Source organism: Pezoporus flaviventris, unplaced genomic scaffold (genome assembly GCF_033815535.1).
Source record: "Pezoporus flaviventris isolate CSIRO_AGI_PZ_B2104156 unplaced genomic scaffold, CSIRO_AGI_Pfla_v1 ptg000023l, whole genome shotgun sequence".
NCBI lineage: Eukaryota > Metazoa > Chordata > Aves > Psittaciformes > Psittacidae > Pezoporus > Pezoporus flaviventris.
Genome location: NW_026892571.1, coordinates 13,515,001 through 13,534,788, shown reverse-complemented (window position 1 = coordinate 13,534,788; position 19,788 = coordinate 13,515,001). Strand labels below are relative to the sequence as shown.

Here is a 19,788-nt window from a genome sequence, read left to right as displayed (position 1 = left end):
AGGAACTCGAAGATACATTGTGGATTTGACAACCTGCGAATGGCCAAGACAGAGTGTAGCTGTGGGTTATGTGTTCATAGCCTCTTCACCTGAGGAGTGAGGCTGCCGGGCATGAGGTAGACTGGTGCCCTTGAAGCTTTGAAGCCTTCATGTCCAGGCATAGGCTGGATGAATATGACAAAGGCCAGGCAGTAACCAGTCATGGAGAACCCCAGCTGGAGCTGGTGGCAGTCTGTGGCTGCCTTTGGATGCTGCAACATGAGCATGAGCAAAGAATCCATCCCTCCTAAGCCGTAAATGGAATGACTCAATTGTAGGTACATAGTTTCAACCAAAGGAGGCTATTAGCTCCTGGACATTTCCCACTGGAGTGTGCAGTCCCATTCTGCACTATCAGAATGTGGTTCAGTCACTACCATGTGGACTAATTTGTCCCAGTTGATGTGAGATATCCCCTGTTGTTGCCATTAAAGTCTGTGCTTTCAGATTACCGATTACGCAGAAGAATGGAGGAGAAGCAACATTTTGGAGTTGTGAGTAGTTCCATGTACATAGTAATGGCCAGAAATCAGTGAAGTCTGAAACAGGCCGTAAAACATTAGGCTTTGTAAAGTGCCACCTTAACTTCAGAAAACAGTAATGAAATTGCAAAAGCACTCATTACATGTGAAATACAGGACCAGAAAGGAGATACTCAGAGGTAATAAATATCCTGCAGCCAATAGCAGGAGCCTGCAGCAAGAGAAATATGAAGTAAATATAACTCACATTGTACCATTCTTCAGAAATGTAATTTGATAAATTGTCTTCAGAGCTTAAAATAACCCCGGTGTGTAGCAGATGTGGAGAGTGGGATCTCGCTAACATCCAGGATGTTGCTGCCATTCCTCACTCAGGGCAGACCTGAGGCCTTTGAGAAGGAGACCTTGGGGATGTTTGATCTTCCCGACTTCCTTTGCAGCAAAACGAGCACCTGAATTTTTCATCTGCCCCATCGTTTTCTACAAAATATATAATTTGATTGGTGTGAAAAGGATAGAAAAGCAGGGAGCAAAATGTATATTTCTCTTGTCAGTTTCCTAGCTTGATCTTCTGTCTTTTATTATTGCCAAATGTGTTGCTTCATATGTTTGAGCCCAAAAGAGACTTCCTGTATATTGGAGACTATTAAATTTAATCCAGTTACTCTTCCTGTGCTTCAGAAAACTTATGTTTAACTAAAATTAAATACATTTGGCTAAAATAAATCTTCCAGAAAGGAATTTCTTCTTCCTTTGAAGATACCATGAGATAGAATATACACAGTTTCTCTGAGCTGAGTGACTATAGGAGTCTTGTCCCCAGTGGAGTTTGACAGGAGGATAAATAACACACAGTATCACCCAGTCACTGCAGCCATCCTTTGTGCCCTGCCAGAGGAAAATTAAACAGAGATTTCCAAAAATAAACCCAGCTCCACAGGGGCTCTCTTTATACTGTATTGTGGAAACAAAATGTATTTATTTTGATTTCAGATCAAAACATAGTGTGAGTAGAAGGGAAATGTATAGTCATATCATGACATGATGGGGTATCATGTCATGATACCTGGACAACACAGCTTGGTATAATCTGTGTGATTGATAACAGAGCTGGAGATACCCTGGTCAGCCCGCGCTGGGAGTGAAATGATGGATGAAGCTTTCATCACAGCCTGTGTCTGGGAGAGAGCCAGACTTGAAAGGGGAGGTTTCAAGAGCATCATCAGGGATGCAGGATCTGGTTTGTACAATGTGCCATAGCGAACCACAGCTGGGGAATATCTTGGCCACACCAGTTTGCCCTATAGATTGGGGCTGTTTGCTGCATGTAAAGAGACATGGTGCAAGATGCGATCCGCCCTTCAGCTAACTTGGGATAAAGAGTTACATGGATCTTAACTTGTCTGCAGAGTCCAGATGTGAGGTTCAGGGTGCAGTGGCACGTTCCAAGCAGTGACCCCCTGGCTTTGGGTAATGCGCTGCTTAGGGAGGTTTACTCACAGAGATGATGTATGAATGCGCTCAGGGGTGGAAAGAAGAGATATAAATTGCTGGCTGCTATCCAGTCAATAGATACTCTCAATTATTTATCAGCATCTTGTGGACATCGTTATTTGTTTCTAGCAACATGGAAACAGGGTGCTCTGGCTGATCTACACAGTGTGCAGCTGGGCTTGCAGGGTTTCTGTTGCCCTCAGTCACAGTGGATTGTCTGTGGAAGAGCAAGTATGGTATTTATTATGTACCTGTAATTAATGCTGAAGATTTTTTTCTGCTATTTTTCCTGTTTATTTGCATTTCTTTTTAGATCAGTTGAAAAATACACAAGAGACTTCAGCCGTAGAGCTGGTGGAAATGACAGCAAAATTGCTCCACATGTTGTTAAGGGTTTTTTCCCTAAACTAGCCTCTAGAGACCTTGAAAAATAGCAGCACTTTTAAATTCAGTCAAGATATTCCTCATACTGAAACATTTTATCCAGTTTCAGACAAGAACTGAATCAGAAAGTGTTTAGAACAAAAACTTTCTCTTTTTTAGTGGGAGGTTTGATTTGGGTTGTTTCAAGAACATTATTTCTGTTCTGTCCTTTGCTTAACTCGTATTTGGAGCGCACTTACAGATTTTGCTAAAAATTCAGAATCAGGGAAATTAGAATCAGCTGCATTTAGCATTTAAAAGGATTTCAATTCCTTCCTGAAATGAAGGCTGATTTTTGGTGTTTATTTGGTGACTCCTCTTGATTTCAGTAGGCGTCTTCTTTGACTGTCCAACCAGCTGGAGGACTTTTTGGCCTGATGCACGGTTTTGGTGCCATCCTTGTGGTACCCATTATAACCTTAAACCTTAACTTGTCTTGGGGAGTCACTGGGGAGCTGTTCAAGCTCTCCCAAGGCAGGATTCCTAGAATAACTTAGGCAAAATTTGTGCTTTTTCTGTTCTCCTTGCACTGTCGCACAGGAAGGGGTGGTGGAGTGGAGCTCGCTGGCAGGGCTTTCTGAAGCCTCTCTGGGAACATGGGAGACGATGTACTTGCTCCTACAGACCTCGATGCTGACCACCAGTTGGATTCAATGTCAGCCTCAAGGCAAAGGGCACGTTTTTGCAATGAGGGAGGAAGGAATTTGTTGTTTCCTTCAGGAGCACATGTAACCTGCAGCTCATGCTGGGGGTGCCCTGGGGACCAAGGCAGCTAAGCCAGGCTGGGAGCAACCCTGCTCCTTCTTCAACATAGGGTAAACCTGGAAGGCTTAAAAGCCTGTCCAAGGGGACAAAGCTGAGGATCATTTATTTTTGGCAGTTTGCTTGACCTGGTGAGCTGAGGTTGGTCTCTCAGTGTAACAGTAAAAAATCGTGATTCTAACTTCTGTAGAAGTGGTTTTGTGATTATCTCTACCTGGTAGAATTAATTATGTCCAGGGAGAGGAAATTCAGGTCACAGGGTAAGAGCAGTACCTGCAAATCACCAGGAACTGATGACCACACTTATCTCTGAAACACGCTTAACTTGGGAAAGTGACTCACCAGAGGAGTAGCTTGACAAATTGCACAATATCCAACTAAACAGTCCCCTTTGGAGTCTGCGCACTTCCATGGCAACCGCAATGTGGCAGCCAGGGGAAAATGGAAATTCTTCTAAAATAATCATCCTTGCTATCCAATTTTTCATTTGGAAAAATGCTGAAGGATGCACAGGACTCAAAAGAAGAAAATAACCAACCGGGAGAATATTGTTGGGGAAATGCAATTTAATCTGTAAAGGACGAAACGAGTCTATTGAATTTCCACACTCTGCCATCTGGGTATTTCTAAATGCTGCAGATGTAATGAATGTTCATTTCACTGACCTGTAAGCCACCTCCTTGGCACGGTTTCCCTATCAGACATATCTAGTCACTCTCCCACAGCTCTGACTTCAGGCTTTTACCATTGAGGTTGCTGCAGGGGGCAGCAAGAAATTCGCTGGAGGTCCCCCCATTGAGTGACAGATTTACTAACCATTCCACCAGCTGTGTTTAAAATAAGAAGACAAACACTTGATCCAAAAGCAGATTTATTTAGCTAAAAATATATTTGCAATCTCTTTCTTCTGGACTAAATAAATGTCATATTTTTGATTGAAAACATAGTTAAAAATAGCAAGGGGTGGAAAATACATTGTCCAGTTTTTGAATCGATTGGGAAGTTCTCTTAGGGCATCTCTGACATGGAAATGGCATGTGCTGCTTGTGCTTCTAATGCTGTGTGCTGTCTCATGATCATGAGTGGCACTAAGAGTTGTGGGGGTCCTCTGAGATTTATAGCCTTCTCCACAACCCTGGCAGGAGACCCTCTGAGGCTCCAGGGACTCCCTATTATGTTGTACTCCAACTTGCCAATTTTCAATCAGTAAGAGAAACACCCACTCTCTTTGTATTTTCTTCCCTCTTGATAACCTGTTATCCCTGAGCCATCCACTCAGCTGGGGTCTGACATCCTCTGAGCTCCAGCCAGGACTGCGCATGGTTGTGTCTTCCTAATAGCTAGGTTGCATTGCCATGTGTTTTTGTTGAAGAATAAGGGTTGTGAAGAGCTGAATGACCTCCATCTCCCCAAAGCGGTGTCCTCTGCAAGGCCGTCTGTCACACGCTGCTTTAGCATTGGCACTCCAGGAAAGTACTGTAGCTAAGCTGGGAAGCCCTGAGCATGTTTTCACAGGGAAGCCCTGCTTAAATAACTCTTCCATATGCTGTACATCACTTTTATCAGCACTAAGATATCATGTGCATACTCTCTGGATACACAGTTGAATGAGCACTGAACTCCTCAATTCAAATTGTTCTGGCTCATAACACACAGAGCATCTACAGCTGCTCTTTGCTGGTCTAATCCCCACCTGGCCAAAACCTCATGTCCTCCATGGGGAGACCCAGAGTACTTATTCCACTGGAATCCGGGATTTATTGTACCTATTCTGCTTTTGTCCCACATTTCACTTCAACTACTTGTCCTGTAACTGGGGAAGCACCATACTCCCTTTTCACAAGAAGTTTGGGAATGCATACGTAGAGATAGCATACATAGAGCTATCAATGTCCATTGTAGCACTCCAAGATGGTGAGCAGGCAAAGACAAATTGATTGAAATATGACAGAGGTGCTAGGTTATTCATTTTTCATTATGAAATTCTTGATGAAGCCAAGTATTTGGCAAAAGCAAAATGTGGGTCCTGATAATGGGGGCAAAAGCCTTGCTGTGCTTTGGCAAGAACTGGAGTTGGAAGAGGCAGATCAAGGAGTTACCTCTGATGTCTTCCATGTTAATGTCTTGGTCTAACTTCCATTTTCACTTCAATCAAAGGAACCAATTGGCAGCTAGGGGCCACCTGATCGATATCATCAAGTAGTAAGAAAGGGTGTACAGCTTGTGTACAAATCCCTTTCTTTAAGCAGCATCATGGTTTATGGCATTCAATCTATTTAATAAAATCAACCAGTAATTCTGATTAATTGAATTGAAAGAGTTGCTGCTTACCCTTAGATTCAAAGGCTAAGCAGCAATAATCCAGTCATGGTAATCGTAACTTATTACTTTGATGTTCAGATAAAAGAGCCTATAGAAGTGCAAAAGTGTTACATCACCAATATTTGGACAACTTCAAAGCATGTTATATACACTAATGAATTCTCCCAACACAGTCTGAGGAGAAGGAATGGGAGGCAAATGTGTGAACAGGGGAGTAGGAAAGAAGAGGAGAGAAGATAAGTCCTCACAAGGTAAAGCAGTAAAAGTAAGTACCTGTATACTATGGATAGGTGCGAGATGTGAAGAAGGGTCCATGAGGGCCCAGATGCAGGAGTCAAGTGTGCAGGGTGCTCTCCCATAGGAGGGTTTCTCTCTCATTTCTTGAAGCTCTCAATAAGAAGCAGGATCTCAGGCTGCAGAGAGGCAAACAGGGGGAGGAGGCAGCTTTTCATCTTAGCAGTGCTTCTGAAGCCTTCAGAAATAAAGTCACCAAATGGATCTTAGAAGGTGGAAAAGGGGTAGCAGAAAAGCTGAACATGTTTTCCCTTCACAGTTTGGGTTTTTAATGTTAAAAGACAGGCATTCCTATGCACATAAAGTGCATCTAAAAAAAACCACTTCCTGGGGAGACCAGACTTATTCCTCGACACTTCTACAAGGGCTACAATATGCTCTTGTAGGAAAAAGAAAGGCTGGAAGTGAAAAAGGGAAAATGTAACTTGTACAGCCTTGATGAGGGATCACATTTTAAATTAGAAATGAGAGATAAAAGGAAGGAAATCTTTGGAAATACTGCTCAGAGTCACTTATTTCCACTGCAGAAAATACTCTCCTTCCAGAAAAGGCCTTTCTCTCACCAGACTGGGAAATCTAAACAAAAGACATACAAAAAAAACAGAGCAAAAAGAACCAAAACAAGTCACCCTGGAAGAAGTCTGAACTAAGATAATGTAACATTGCCCAAAAGTCTCAGAAACGGGGCTCAAAATTGTGAGCACATGCAGATGCCTAAAGAGGATCCTGGAAAAATGAAGACCTGGTAGCGTATAACCAAGTAAAACTTTTGGAAAAAAGCTTTTTTATCGAGCAGACTTTGAAGAGGAGACTGAGGGAGAGCACATAAAACCCAGCAACACAGCAAAGGACATTAACACAATAGACTGTTGTTTAAAAAGAAGGATGAGTGCTGTTAAATCTGGGGCTACCTGAGGCTGAGGAAGTCCCTGAGTAATGAATCTCCTGGGGGGCCCCAACCAGTGCTGCTGACAAGATTTTATGCTTGTCACCTTGCGAGTTTTTCTTAGCAAAGCAAACAAATGTCACAGAAGTGAGAAAAATACGTGAAGTGCCTTTTTTTACAGTGAAACTTTTTGCTCAAAGGCATGATGAGAGACTTCTTTTTTATCCCTTGTACAAAAGCTGGCAGAGCTGCAGAAGAGGGATGACTTTGCCTTCCAAGAGAGCTGCCAAGCAGCCCAAAGTGACCATGTGTTTCTCAGCAACCCTCCATCTAAATACTCATCCTTCTAAATTACCCTGATTTTCAACATGGAGAAGCACCTGTACTTTAGAGGATGACAGTGTACTTCTTTGGATCTAGCTGTTCTGCCTTTTTTTAATTAGGGTTCCACCTCATCCATCTATCTTTAGCCCTGTCTTTACAATGTTTTTTTAGCAGCACTCTGAAAGTCTTGGGTGTACTATCCTGTAGTTTTAGGGATACTCATCTCATTTGGGTGTACTATCCTGTAGTTTTAGGGATACGCATCTCATTTGGGTGTACTATCCTGTAGTTTTAGGGATACGCATCTCATTTGGTGTACTATCCTGTAGTTTTAGGGATACACATCTCATTTGGGTGTACTATCCTGTAGTTTTAGGGATACTCATCTCATTTGGGTGTACTATCCTGTAGTTTTAGGGATACGCATCTCATTTGGGTGTACTATCCTGTAGTTTTAGGGATACACATCTCATTTGGGTGTACTATCCTGTAGTTTTAGGGATACTCATCTCATTTGGGTGTACTATCCTGTAGTTTTAGGGATACACATCTCATTTGGTGTACTATCCTGTAGTTTTAGGGATACACATCTCATTTGGGTGTACTATCCTGTAGTTTTAGGGATACGCATCTCATTTGGGTGTACTATCCTGTAGTTTTAGGGATACTCATCTCATTTGGGTGTACTATCCTGTAGTTTTAGGGATAAGCATCTCATTTCAGCAGCCAGTTCTGACTGCTCAGGGAAGGTGGCTCTTTTGAGTGAAGGATATCTCTTACTTTGCAATTCTGCTCTGTAGGAGTGTTTTTATACCACGGGTGGTACGTGGGTCCTGCTGAATTCAAGGGGGGTTGGCTGCCTATGTCAGTCCATGTTTGCTTGGCATCTAGTGCTTCCAACACCATCCTTCATTAGTTAAGCAGGTGACTTGTGTTGGTTGTGTATCAGCAGGCTGCAGTCTGTGTCCATTGAGGACCACAGGAGCACACAACCTGCAGACTGCTATTGGGTACATAAATTACCCCTGCATAGCTGGGCCCATTTGATGTTGCCTCTGCCTGCAGAGATTAAGTATCTTAGGAAGGGGAAGTGGGCAAAGCAGCAGCTCAGAGGTGAATTCCACCTGATGGTTAACGCTTCAGGCCTGAAGTTCATAAATGTGATTCATCTTCTTCTCCTAGAGCGGTAAACTGAATTAGAGAAATGAATTAAGCTACCCATAAAGTGGCAAGGCTTTCCAAAGAACAACAGAAAAAAGAGTTTCTGATGCTAGTCCTCTAGTTAAGCTGTTAGGTATCTCTTGCCTGTTAAAATACTAAGTGAATATCTTGAAAACAGCATGTAGGGACTCCACGTAGTCATGCTTATACTTAGCACTGCAGCAATCCAAGCTCCAATGACTGAAGAACCACAAGTGGCATGATGCATTTCTGACTAAGCAGGAAATCTCACTTCAGAGAGAGGTTTTGCTCATTAAAGGTAAATTGAAGAAAAAAGTGCCAAAATATTCTGCAAAAGAAGAGATGAAACAGTAGGAGAGGGACAATATACTGCTGTCCAAGGCCATTAGCTTAGGTAGAAAGAAACAGTAAATAAACTATGACTTATAATTAAAGCCTCACAGATACACACCTCCCATTGAATCTCAGTGTTTCTGCATATTTGCAGACAATATCTTCAGTTCTTGCAATATTTACACAGCAAGTGACCCCAAGACTCCTCCTTAAAAGGACTTCTGCTGGGTTTCTGCAATCCATATTGCCTCCTTACAGCATGTTGGTTTTGGTGTTTGTTGAGCTGGTATGGTTTGCCTCAAAACATGGGAAAAAAGCAGATCTCCAGCCGATATACAAAAGTTAGGAAACTCTCAAATATTTTCAAATTAGGAAAAGAAAAGCAAGAGAGAGACAGCATGAGACTCCCAGTACCTGTGCACCTCCAGCTTTTTCACCCTGTCTCACAGGTTAATGTTACCCACAGAGAATCAAAACAGGCAGCTGTCACCTCTATAGGAAAGATGTGAAGGGAGCTGAAGAAGGAATTTGCACAGCTGGGAGAGGTAAATGAGAATGTCAGTAGAAAACATTCCTATTTCTGTGTTTTTTAAGGGCTGTCTTGCAGTGTTAAAGCCCAGCACTGCTGTCAGGGCTCCAGACTCTTATACCAGGCAACAGGATTCAATAATATGTAAATGCAAACTCATAAGGGCAATAAAATTAATAATACAGCATAGAGAAACATGCATTATAATTACTCTAATTTCATGACTAACAGTTCATTTGGATTGGGTTTGGAGCAACCTGATGTAGTGGAAAATGTCCCTGCTCGTCCTTGAAGGTCCTTTTCAGCCCAAACCATTCTATGATTCTGGACAAACTGCTTATTAAAAACTCTCTGTGGCATAGCAGTGCATAAAAAAAGCTTTGCAGCATGTATGTGATGGATGCACCCAGAGATGTTCCAGGCTCCACAACCCCATGCTAAGTTTGTTCCTCTATCTATGACTATTCACAACAAATCTAAGGTTTGTGTCAGGGTGGGAGATAAAATGGTGAGACCAATAATGCCAGATGGTCTGTGACATACCAAAAAAGCAAAGCTCATTTACATTGACAGAGTCTAATGTTGAAAATTTGTTTGAAATAAGAGCAAAACTGGAGCAAAATGTTTGCAACTAATCCACTACCAAGTCAGTCTTCAGATAGACCCACGAAATCATGTAGAGTCAGTATCAAATTAGCAGAGTAGTGCTGGAGATCAGAGGATCTGTGTGGGCAGAAGACCAAAAGTGGATTTGACCCACAATCAGTAGAACAAGCATGTAAGAGCTTTCCTTTCAACAGTTTTGCATAAATTCATTCAGTGACAAATATGTCAGTTGACTAAGTGAGCCTTTATTAGAATTGAATTTAACAGTAAATCTGGGAAATCCTCCCAAAGCAACTATGGCTTTAGAATCCCAGATTTGCACTTCTAATTAAAACACTGTCAGTTTAGGTGTAATTCTCTAGAAGAAATGGATTTGGGAAGGGGGAAGGGAGAAGTGGGGGAGAACCGAGATGGTACTTGAACAGTTTGCCAATGAGGCTTATTTTGTCTATTTTCTGATGATTTTGTTAATGTCTTCGTGCAAAAATGCATTGTGCTCTTCTAATAAGACAGCAAAGCAGAGGCAAACTCCTGTCAGCATTTCCTGCCTTCCATAAGGGATAAGATCAAAGAACAAATTGTTTGATCAAGGATTGTATTTTGTTCTAAAAACTCAGAGATTACAGCTGCATGAGTTTCTGTTTTTTTTCTGTGACTAATCCATCAATGCTGAGGCTAGAACACAAGAAAAATCACATCACAGGGACAAAAGGAACTTAGAATTCTTTCCTAGTGTCCACTGGCAAAATGTATTTGCTTTTGTAAGGAAAGGTAAAAAAAATGTCGTCTAAGTAAGAAAATCAAAATGATTCTTTTCAGGTTTTCCATTAAACAGAGCTAAAATAACACATTCCAGAATTATCTTTAAATTATACATGTAGTAGGTAAGGGTTTAATGTATTACAGAAGCTGAAAGAAAATTATGTGTAATGAGAAAGCAGAAACAAAATTGTTTACCATGTTAAAATTATGCCTTTTAGCATTTCAGAAATGAAACATTAAGTAATAGAAAAAATGCAAAGCTTGGACAGACCCAAGCCAGCCATTTTCAAACAGCTACTTTTAGAGGACATTTGCAACCATTATCTTTTCATTCTGATTATTGAGAATATTAAGGTTTCATTTACTGTTTCAGAATTTTCCATGGCACTGAAATTCTGGTTCCCAGCCAGCTGTAATTGTAAGTAGATTTTGCATCATGGATAATGAGGGCAGAGTATTTACTACTTACTCCTGCGAGGGTAGTGCTGGAAAGGAGCACCCTGTTCTTGTTACTGTGCTGTGATAGGCAGGCAGAACCCCAAGTCAGGGAGAAGATAGTGGTGGGAAGTGTGATTTTGACCAGTATGGGCAGGGCTAGAAGAAGAAACCAATAGATCTTAAATTGGATTCTGGAAGAAAGAAGAGTGTAGGTGTAGAAGAAATAGTATAGGTTGAAAAATATGCAATCTAGTCTATTTCATCCCGTTGTGCATCCCAGAATTAGCCATTCATTAAATCCTTACACTGTTGTCCTTGTTTATTTTATTCAGATTTTATTTAGACCCTGATATTGCAAGTATTACTATGATAATGAATGTGAATAAATCCAGAGTTCAAATAGACAAATCCAAACATCCAAACCTTAGCGTATCTCGAAAGTACTAACCAATGTGTTCCATCTCACCTTATCTCTGCAGCGGACCAAGTCACTAACTCATTTCCACACAGCAGAGAGCTGATTGTTTTTGTGTTATGCTTGAATGGATATGGGGAACATGTAAATTCTCCATGCAAGAGGATTTAAACCCCACACTGCCCGTTAGCGAAGAGAAATGAACTTGAGCTAGGGCTTAAGCTGCAAAATGTTTGTTGGTCAAGTGGCAGGTCATTTTCTGTTATCTAGCTGTGGAGTGAAATTTTTAAACCTCAAAATGACTTGGAAGTACGATGTATATCTGTTCCTCTGTTACTGCTCTTACTAGAACATAACCATAACTCTGAAGTCCCCCTGGCTTTTGAGCAGGCTTTTAGCTCCCCAGTATTGAAGACACTTCTAGAAATGGAACATTATCTCCTAAATTACAAAGGCACTTTTGCAAATGTGTCCCGTGATGGTAGCACTGCTGCTTTCCTGCTTGGTCTACAGAAGTAACAGAACAAGATCATAATGGATATTGTCTTCCCAGCCACTTGCAGTGGTAAGCAGTAATAAGCATTGGCTCAAAATCTAAATAGGCAATACAGTTATTCACAGAAATCCAGTTTGTTCTGTTTAACCTGTGTTCACTGCTACTGAGCCATGGGGATGTCACATGGGATCAAATCTGCTTGTGTGATATTTCATCATGACATATTTTTTACTGTATTGCACTAGTCTCCAAAAACCTTCATAACCAGCCAGCGCTCCCTTGTGTTAGATGCTGCACAACCATGGAGCAAAGGGATGATATCCTATAGACGCCCTATGCTGAATGTTTTTTCTACACATGTATACAGAGGTTCAGATTCACAACTTCTAGCTCCAAGTCAATCTACCCATAAGAGCAAACATTGCCCATTAGCAGTGTCTGCAATAAAACATCATACACACGAAGCCTTAGCCATTCTGGCAGTCACAGCAAGCTCTTTTTCTCCTCTCCTTTCCTCCACGGTCTATGAGAGTGAGCAATCACCTCCTCACAGCATCTCATGACATGAGGAGAAATGACCACCACCAGGAGCAGACACAGCCCAGATGAGACTGGTGCACAACACAGACATGCATCCTGTCGCATCTGGCTCCCATGGGAAAGAAGCTGCAGTCCCCTCTCCCTCTTTCCCCAACCCTTCTTGTTACCTCCCAGTCTCAATACCCCATGGATATATTTCATGCTGTCAATGCCAGGTGCTGAGCTGGGAAGCATAAGCCATCTGCAGCTGACAGCAGGCAGTCCCCGTGGGATAAGCCAGTAATGAATATCACCAGGATGTTGAGGATCTAGAGGCAGGAATCCGGCTGACTGCCGCTGAAGAGATTGAAACAAGTCGCAGAAATATCCCAGCTTCGTCAGGAAGGAAAGGCTGTATAATTTGCAGCTGAAGATGAATGTGATTATTTGCCATGCAAATGGATTTGCCAGCTCAAAGTGGCCTTCATCAGCTGAGATTGTTCTATTTGACATTATCTGGTTACTTTTGTTTAATGCCTCTGTGCCTTTTCCGAGTGCTTGCTTCCCTGAGCACACATCATCCAGGCTAATTAGAGACAGGTATTTTTTGCCTCTTGCCCATCAATCTGAAGACATGTGAGCTGAATCCATAGCTGCCTCCCTCCCCAATCCCCCCTCTAAATCCGGAGCAAAAGGTAAAGTTGTTTGGGCTGACAGCCCTGCAGGCTGAGTATTGTCTGCAGATGGGAAGCACAAGGGGCACATTTATCTCACCTAACAGCTTAAAAATTAGCTGTTCAGCCCAACTTAGTCATCCTAGTTCCTTCAAAATTCAATAGAGGTGGAGGTGTGCAGAGGCACCTTCTCCCAGCCTGAGATAGATGGGGTGACTCATCCCTGGAGATCCCTGCTCGTCTCCAGAGGTTGTTTGGTGAGTATGTCTCTCTTAGAGAGTTAAAGATAGCATAGAACAACAGCGCTGCCCATCTGCCTGCCTTTCTCACAGCATCCAGCACTCCCACAACAAACCTCTGATCCCCCCTCTCTGTCTGGCAGTTATGGGGAGGCATAAAAAGAAAGTAATCTGGGATGAGGGATTGTTGGTCAACTCAGCCACATTGCTGCAGTTGCCAGTGAAGGAGGATGCTTGTGTGGCACACTGCAGCATAACCAGCATATACCTTATGGTTGGAAACCATGTCAGTGGGCTGTGGACATGAAAAAACCTTCTTAGTCCAACCTTTCTTGTTTTTTTAAGATCTGGATGATAGTGAAAAGAGTTTGTGAACTTGCTATGGAATCACCTTGGGGATGGGTCCTGTAGACTTTCCTGAAAGACCCTGCAAGGTGTATCCTTCAAAGTTGTTGACTGAGGTGATGCTTACGGTGAGATAGATTTTGCTGCCCAGTTTCAGAAAAGCCCATGGAAGAAGGATCCAGAGGGGAGGCCCGAAGTCCCTTCAGTCACACCTGTAAAATACAGTGCTTGTCCTTTCTGTCGCTGTAACGCCTTGCAGTCATGTTTCCTGCAGTTACTCTCTGCACTCGTGAAAGCTGCTGTGATCATTCTCCAGGTGCACTGGGCTGACAGCGGATGTGGTGGGATGGGTCCTATTTCCACATGTTAAAGCACGTGCTGTGTGGTGTGAGCTCAGTCGCTGTGCCTGCTTTCTCCTGGGAAGTGATCTCAAGGAGTTTTGGTTAAAGAGATTTCAGCATGATTTGGTCTAAACAGGGAGATGACGTGATGTCTGCAGGAGCAGCTCCCCTCACATCAGCAGCATTTCAAACCAGACTGGACAAACTGAAAGGGTAGAACCTAGATTAAGTCATGCAGTTGGTGGGCTATGTTTAGGGTCTCTTTCCAGCTCTAATTTTAGTGATTTGCAGGGTGTGTTTTTTCCCTTGATGGAAGGACCTCACGCAGGTTTGTCACGTTCTGGTAAGCTACAGTAAACCATAGCAGCTGGACGCAAGACTTCATGCAGACCGGGACACAGAATAGCACTCACTATCATGAGCTGGTCCAGTGTCCTTAGCTGGACTGGGATATCTCTGTATATCATCTGACAAACAATATTTCTGTGGAGTGACTCAGGTCAGCAGAAAGACAACACTGAGACATGCAGACATGATCTACCCCCAGAGAAATAAGCACTGATTCTCATGAGCAAGTCCTCCTTAGTCAGACTGTCTGGCTTGATCAAATAGCATTGTAAATTACCTTCTGTTTGGGCCAGTGCTGTGCATCTAGAGAAGGAGCATGTAAATACTTTAGACAGAATGCATGAACACTGACATCACACTAAAATTATCTTCCACTTTTAAAAATGATTTGAAAAGTTTTTACTATAAATTAATGCCTGCTAGACTTATATGCTTCTATAGTTATCTTATGGTTACAAATAATTGGCTATTTGCAGCTAGTGCAACACACCTAGATTTTAGGGCACTATTACAAACCTCTTGTCTAGCCAGCTGCTTAATGCAAACCAGAGAATGTCAGTGGACAAACTATTCATTAAGACTGCAGCTCCTCTCAGAGCTTCAATATGCCTTATAGAAAAACACAGTTTTGGGTTTGAAACTTCAGGTGATAAAGGAGCTGACCCAGTACAAGACCAGCCTATGTATCTGGTCTTGACTCCATGTCGGCGCTCCTTCCCACTGGGGTTATGTGGCTCAACACATACCTTAGAGAGATGCTGTTTGGAAGTGCATTGCCCTGCCCAGATAAACCTTTCTCACATCTGTTCCCATGTCTTATTACTTATATTATTATATACTCTGAAAGAAATTGAAAATTGAAGCAAATTCAATCAGTTTATTGATATTTTTCTTTCACTGTGAATTTTTTATTCCCCCTCTAATTACACTGACACCTTGAAAAGTAGACTAAGAACTGAGACAGACCTTTGGCTTCCCTGGAAATGGCTGAAGAGTGTGACTTTGAGTGAATACCCAGTAAACAATGGGCTTGTAAAAGCAGGGGCAGTGTTTGACTCTACTCTCTATGTCCAGGTCTCTCTCCGGCCGCATAGTCGGTGGCGTCTGGTGGTTCTTCACCTTGATCATCATATCCTCCTACACAGCTAACCTGGCTGCCTTCCTCACCGTGGAAAGGATGGTTTCTCCCATCGAGAGTGCAGAGGACTTGGCCAAGCAGACAGAAATTGCCTATGGGACCCTGGAAGCTGGCTCCACAAAAGAATTTTTTAGGGTAAAAGGGGAAATTTAAAGCACATATTTCTATTAGCCCCTTGTTTGACAAGTCCCCAGGTGCATCCTCTCATCCTCAGCTTGAGTATGTTTTTTTTCTCTTGCTTCCTCTTTACCATGTTAGGACTTGCTAATCATGCCCTTAGAACAGGAAAAATCCAGTTTTACTTATGCTGCTCAGAAGCTGGCAATGCATCCAGTACATGTGGTATCCTGTGACTGTAAACACAAATATGGAATATCTGTGTACTTGCTCACATTACTGAGAAGCTACTCTAGGCAGCTGCGAAAGAAACAATCTCCTGATTTCCAGCTTAGTTTGCCCATGGTTTGATCCACAAAATCTGTTGCAATCCACAAATACGTGGCAGAATTCAGGGGTTGATCCAGACCCAGGTGCAGAAATGGCAGGAGGTTCATTAATATCCCATTACCCCTTTTGCCTTCCTTGGCCCATCCAATATGTGCGTTCGGTCCAAGCTGGAAATCTCAGCTGTCACACAACCCCCTGTTAACGCTTTTGTTGGGTTTCTGCTGTCCACGCAGCGATCCAAAATAGCAGTGTTTGAGAAGATGTGGACCTACATGAAGTCAGCCGAGCCCTCCGTTTTTGTGAGGACGACAGAAGAGGGGATGATCCGGGTGAGGAAGTCAAAAGGGAAGTATGCCTACCTCTTGGAGTCCACAATGAACGAGTACATCGAGCAGCGGAAGCCCTGTGACACCATGAAGGTGGGAGGTAACTTGGACTCCAAAGGCTATGGCATTGCAACGCCAAAGGGGTCTGCGCTGAGGTAAGTAGCCTGGATTTGCTTCCTTTTGCCAGACCACCCGGCAAATCAATGTATGCACACGGTTCAATCTCCATTGCCATGTAAATCACAAAAGCCTGGGGCAAGGAGATGGGGAGGTGGAGGAAAAGGGATGTGAAATCTCAGTGTAATGTGCAGGGAAGTAAAACACCCAGCTCCCATTGAGCAGCAATGGGAGCATCTAATTATTCAAGCCCTGCATTTGGAAACTGGATCCTGGCTGATCCATTTGCTATGAAGGTGTCTGCTGTGTTAGGTGATGGCAGGGGGGCTGCTGTGGTGTAACCATTGGTTTCACAGAGCATTATCCAGAAGGGACGCTCATCCTGTGCCATGTGAACTGCACAGCTTTGCAGAGTATGGTATTACCCTGGCTTGGATCCATGCTTGCAGAGGGAGTTCTCATGAGGAAAGCATTTTGGTGTTTTCTAAAATGAAGTGTGATTTGAAAGGGGTGAGGAGCCAGTTTTGAACAAGCCCTGCAAAAGGTGTGCATTTTCACTCACTGAGTCAGTTCATATCCTGGCAAGTGCCAAATTTATGGCAAGTCCAAATGAGCACAATTCCTGCATTTCTGAGCCCGGACCTGGAGCTGTTGGATGTCTTTGCCTTCTGTCACGTGAAATATCTTTGAAGACTTTCATTTAAAATTAAGAACCCTCTAAAAAGCACAGACCCAGATGTGAGTTAGTATCAGAGCTTGGGCACTGCACACAGGCGTACTCTTGGGTGTGAGCTGGCCTCTGTAAAGTGCATCATGCAAACTGACCTGCTTAGAGCAGTGTTACCACAATCTGCACACTGCGATGGTGATGTGAGTCACGTCAGACGTGCAGTTCCTTTAGGCAGCAGCTGTGTGCATTCCTCACATTGCAGTCATGAGCCGTGTGAATTGTAATGATTTAAAAGGATTAGTAACTCCTCAGAAGCCATAGCTTTAGTTAATCTGATTGATGCTCCGATTTATTTATTTATTTAACATATTTTAACTAAATAGTTTGATCAAAATCATACATGTGGCTTTATGCTTGTATGCTAACATAACCTAGTGCAGAGCTATTTAATCCATGTTCTCTATTACTGGAAACCAGAGGAGCATTTGCTGATGGATTTGTCTCGTCACATAGCTCCTGAGCTAAAGCCAGCCCAACAAATCAAAGATGTATCAACTGGCAGTGGATGAGGCCCAAGGGGTTTGATTACTCCATTTATTAGTTTCAGCTCAAATTAGATTCAGCACTTCCCATATCAGCAACAAGCACATGAATGCAGTGCAGGTGGTCCAAAAGGCAGTTCTTGCATCCAGTGTGGTTCAGGCTCTGAAATGACTCGGGGCCCTTCAAATGAAGGTGGACCTATTCTCACAGCTTTGAGATGTTTTCTGTTGCACTCTTTGCAGTGTTTGTTTTCTGTCTCGCAAATATGGGAATTAGGATAGTCTATTTATTCATCTGATTCTATTTATTTATCTATTTAAACTTCAACCTTTTATCTTAATTTTGATATTATAAAAGCAAACAAACAGGAACATCCTGCCTGTCTTGTAATTGTTGGCATGTGAAGGAGCCATTTATCATACTTCTAAGAAAAATAAACAACAAAAAAGAAAACTGCATCAATCGTTTTAATTTTGCAGCTCCAAACATCCCTCTGCTAGGCATGATTCCAAAAATTCCTAACATTTCTCTCGGTTTTCTCTTTTTCATCCTGGCTGCATGCACAACAAAATTCTTATGGGCCTAATGGCAAAGGAGGAATGCTTGATTTTTCCATCCAATGGTGTTTCTTTGGAACAGTTGCTGTCAGTTTTTGTCCTGTTACGTTTGTTTTGTTCCTGTTGTTTTAATTGTTTTTATCTTAGTAGTTCCCTACAGTCATCATGTAGTGTCTGTTTTCCCCTTGGGGTCCTGCACATGATAGGTGGCCCTGAGCAAGGTGACATTTGTGAGTCATCCGTATAGCATGGTCAGCCTGTCTCTTATTCAGGCTTCATCTTCACTCACTTCCATTCACAGAGCCAGGTTTGGAGGCACGTGGGAACCAGGCTTATTTTAGATCAGGTCTGTCTTAGAAGCTGGGCTGCATTTGGATTTTTGCTGAGATCTGTCCCTTTTGTAGCTAGACCAGTTTTCCTGCATTTAGGATAGCTGATTAGGAAATGATCCTAGAAAGATGCTAAATGAGAGTTCACCATTGTTTTTCTTGTTTCTACATGGGAACACAATGCCACGATATTGACACAAATGAATGAAAACGAGCTTGAAAATACAGAAATAATTCTTATATGTGTTGTAGCAGGTTCAAACATGTCCCTCAAGTCATCAGTTAGGTCTCCTGGGCTGCTGAAAGAGCTTATTTCTTCCTCCTAGGTGAATCTGGCTTTGAATATCTTTTGGCCTCCAGATGTTAAAATTCAGTTGCATTTAGGAATGGCTGAGATGGACAATGATGTGAGGGCAGAAATTACACCTTTCAACACCAGCTAGTTCAAGGTGTGGTACTGTCTGACATGAGATAGTCATGCAGATGCAAAATCCATCCATCTACCTGGCAGGAGCTCTTCTCCACTGTTGGACAAGTGATCAAAAAGAGGGCACAAAGCCAAATTATCCAAAACAGGGAAAACTGAAGAAATCCCATGTTGAGTCCAGACTCAAGGAATAGAGAGGGTTTTGAGATGGAGATGTGGAAAGGCAAGTTCTTCAGAGCATTTGTACTGACTTTAAAGTTCCCTGAAATACAGTCTGTTTGCCTAGAGTTTGTGAATAAATACAAAATGTTCCCCTTTACAAAAACACCTTATTTCAGGATGACCAACCTCTGTCAAAATACACTCAAAGTAAAGCTTATTCCGTGTACTCCCCATAAGCGGAAGAGAGAAACAGTTAATGGAAATAAAGCTTCCTAGGAAAGATAATGCATAGCACTTAGCTCATGGCCCCCAGAATCATATGGCTGATAATTGCGCTTATGGAAACTGCAATGCATTTATTCTGTTAACACCTTGTACCCACATAGAAGCTGCAATGTATTTTGGCTCATTAGTTAACTAATCTTTTGCAGATGGTTCAGACATCAGAGTGCTAATTAACCTATATTCTGCTTTGGAAGACAGAAATAATTATGATTTACTTAGTGTCAAATTCTTCCTGGAGCTGCGCTCAAATGTCTCCACTGGCTTTCAATGCAACCGAAGTTACAGTAAAAGAGGCAAAATATTCAGCCACCTTGGCCTTCACCTTCTTTTGCACTGCTAGCAAGTCTGACTTAGTCTGGATTTTGCTTTTTGAAAGCTGGATTCTGCCTGAAGAAGGCTCCCAGTCCTTACGAAGGTTTCAGTGATAGGATGGGATCCCAACAGGCAGAGCCATCATGAGCTCGTGGAGGTCAGCACATCCCTCCTGCTCACAACCATGCTATTTGAGAATTGCAGTGCAAGAAAACAGCCCCT

At 42.5% G+C, this 19,788-nt stretch overlaps 1 protein-coding gene across 3 annotated transcripts in view; it reads left to right on the top strand.

Annotated features, from left to right (window-relative positions):
• Nucleotides 1-19,788, top strand: part of GRIA1 (glutamate ionotropic receptor AMPA type subunit 1) — a 124,772-nt gene that overhangs the window by 90,850 nt on the left and 14,134 nt on the right. For all 3 annotated transcript variants that reach the window (XR_009743995.1, XM_061456848.1, XM_061456849.1), the window contains exons 12-13: nt 15,328-15,526; nt 16,072-16,319. Coding sequence is in view for 2 of the 3 variants with exons in the window: in XM_061456848.1 (XP_061312832.1) it covers nt 15,328-15,526; nt 16,072-16,319 (447 nt within the window). In the remaining variant the exon portion in view is untranslated. The remainder of the gene's footprint in view (nt 1-15,327; nt 15,527-16,071; nt 16,320-19,788) is intronic.